The sequence below is a fragment of the Uloborus diversus genome, chromosome 6 (assembly GCF_026930045.1).
Source record: "Uloborus diversus isolate 005 chromosome 6, Udiv.v.3.1, whole genome shotgun sequence".
NCBI classification, from domain to species: domain Eukaryota; kingdom Metazoa; phylum Arthropoda; class Arachnida; order Araneae; family Uloboridae; genus Uloborus; species Uloborus diversus.
The window spans coordinates 26,261,396-26,264,068 of record NC_072736.1 but is presented as its reverse complement, the minus strand read 5'-3'; the positions used below and the strand labels follow the sequence as shown (position 1 = coordinate 26,264,068).

General features: G+C 37.3%; 1 protein-coding gene across 1 annotated transcript; it reads left to right on the top strand.

Annotated features, from left to right (window-relative positions):
- The first annotated feature begins 259 nt into the window (after positions 1 to 259).
- On the top strand, positions 260 to 1,357 carry LOC129224292 (zinc finger protein 271-like). The gene has a single exon (XM_054858724.1). The coding sequence runs from the start codon at positions 260 to 262 to the stop codon at positions 1,295 to 1,297; it is 1,038 nt and encodes a 345-aa protein (XP_054714699.1). The 3' UTR covers positions 1,298 to 1,357.
- Positions 1,358 to 2,673: the final 1,316 nt, after the last annotated feature.

Sequence of the window (2,673 nt, the reverse complement as noted above, 5' to 3'; positions counted from 1 at the left end):
GGAGCATTTGAGATTCCATACTGGAGAAAAACCCTATTCCTGTGAATACTGCTCAAAGACGTTTACTCTCTCTGTGCACTTAAAGGAGCATTTGAGAGCCCATACTGGAGAAAAACCCTATTCGTGTGTGTGCTGTTCAAAGACTTTTGCTAAATTTTCAAATTTAAAACTTCACTCGAGGCTCCATACCGGAGAAAAACCATATTCCTGCGAATTATGTTTGAAGAAATTTGCTCACCAATCAGGCCTTCAGTCACACATGAAAGTCAATACTGGTGGAAAGCCACATTCGTGTGAATATTGTTCAAAGACGTTTTCTAAGTCTTCACATTTAAAAACTCACCTGAGAATTCATACTGGCGATAAGCCATATTCCTGTGAATATTGTCCAAAAACATTTGCTCAACAGCCAACCTTGATAGTACATAGGAGAGTCCATACTGGAGAAAGGCCATATAAGTGTGAATTTTGTTCAAAGGCATTTGCTGAAGCTGCAACCCTTAAGTCACACATGAGATTACATACTGGCGAAAGGCCATATTCATGCAAGTATTGCTCAAAAACGTTTACTCGTAGCCAAGGCTTAAAGTTGCATTTGAGGTGTCATACTGGCGAAAAACCATACTCCTGCAAGCAATGTTCGAACGCATATTCTACCGCTTCAAACCTAAAGTCGCACATGAGAACACATACTGGCGAAAGGCCACATTCATGCAAATATTGTTCTAAAACTTTTTCTCATTCTGGTTACTTAAAAAAACATCTGAGAGTTCATACTGGTGAAAAACCATATTCCTGTCCACATTGCTCAAAAGCATTTTCTCAAAATGGAGGCTTAATAGCACATATGAGAATCCATAATGGGGCAAAGACACATATATGCCATTATTGCTCAAAGGCATTTTTAGCTGCTCATCCGCTAAAGCAACACTTAAGAGTTCATACTGGCGAAAAACCATATTCATGTGACAGTTGTTCAAAAACCTTTTCACATTCTGGAGACCTAAAGAAACACATGAGAGTCCATACTGGGGAAAAACCGTATTCATGTGACATTTGTTCAAAAGCATTTTCGATTGCTTCAAACCTAAGGCAGCATATGAGAGTCCATACCGGAGAAAAACCATATTCATGTGACCATTGTTCCAAAGCATTTTCAACTGTTTCAAAACTAAAGGACCATATGCGAATCCATACTGGTGAAAAACCATATTCTTGTCACTGTTGTACCGAGGCTTTTTCACATGCTTCAGGACTTAAGAGACACATCGGGAGAGTTCATACCAGCGAGAAGTGATATTTATGTGAGTGCTGTTAAAAAGCATTTTCAAATCTGAAAAACCGTATTCATGTGAGTACTGTTCGTATTACGTATTAAGTATTTTTACGTGCTTCAACCCTAAAAAATAGTACGGGGAGAGTCTGCAGGCTGGAAACTGTATTCATATGACACTTGTTCAAAAACATTTTCAATTGCTTCAAACCTCAAGAAACACATGAGGGTCCATACTAGGGAAAAACCATATTCATGTGACACTTGTTCAAAAGCACTTTTAGTTTCTTCAATCCTAAAGAAACATATAAGAGTCCATACTGGAGAAAACCATATTAATGTGACACTTGTTCGAAAGCATTTTCAGTTGCTTCAAACCTCAAGAAACACATGAGGGTCCATACTAGGGAAAAACCATATTCATGTGACACTTGTTCAAAAGCATTTTTAGTTTCTTCAATCCTAAAGAAACATATGAGTCCATACTGGAGAAAACCATATTTATATGACACTTGTTCAAAAGCACTTTTAGTTGCTTCAATCCTAAAGAAACATGAGAGTTTATACCCGAAAAAATGATATTCATGGGACAATTGTTCAAAAGCATTTTCGGTTGCATCAAATCGAAAGCACCATATGAGGGTCCGCTCCGGCGGAAAAGCATATTCGTGCGACTATTGTTCAAAGATATGCTTTAGAACTAGAGAGATATATAATGAGAGTTCATACCAGCGAGAGTTTATATTCATGTGTGTACTGTTCAAAAGCATTTTTACTTGCTTCAACCCTAAAAAATAGTACGGGGAGAGTCTGTTGAGGCAACTTTATGTAGACAGTTGTCTGAAGGTAATTAATCGAAAACCAGAATCATCTGAATGTTCTCTGGAAACGTTTCAGCTTTATGGAAACATGAAATTCTTTTCTAGTGAAACATCATATCTGTGTGATTTGTTTTCCAACAAAGACATTTTCAGACTTGACTAGACACTAAAGAGTGATTCCACCGTCATCAACTAGGAACCAAATTATTCCTTAGATTTTTATTTACAGTGGAGCCTTGATTAATGGAAGTGGTCACTACCAGCCCTCCCTCGGTCCTACACCGCCAACATCCCTTTAAGGTCACTAGAGACAGATATTCCTAGTGCAGGTACCGATAGATTCGCACATTTCTATTCCTTCTTTTTTCTTTTCAAAACTACCAGTGAATTTTTTCAAAGCAAAAAAATTAACCCCGTGCTCGCAAGCGCCCTCTTTCCCCCTATATTTTTTTGTATGTATTTCTGCCCTGGAAAGAATTGTACCTTTTCATTTTTCCATTAAAAATATAATATTTTTTTAAGCAATCGTCTTCGTTGTGTTTATTTATATTTTCTATTTTTGGAACACTTTTTGTAGAA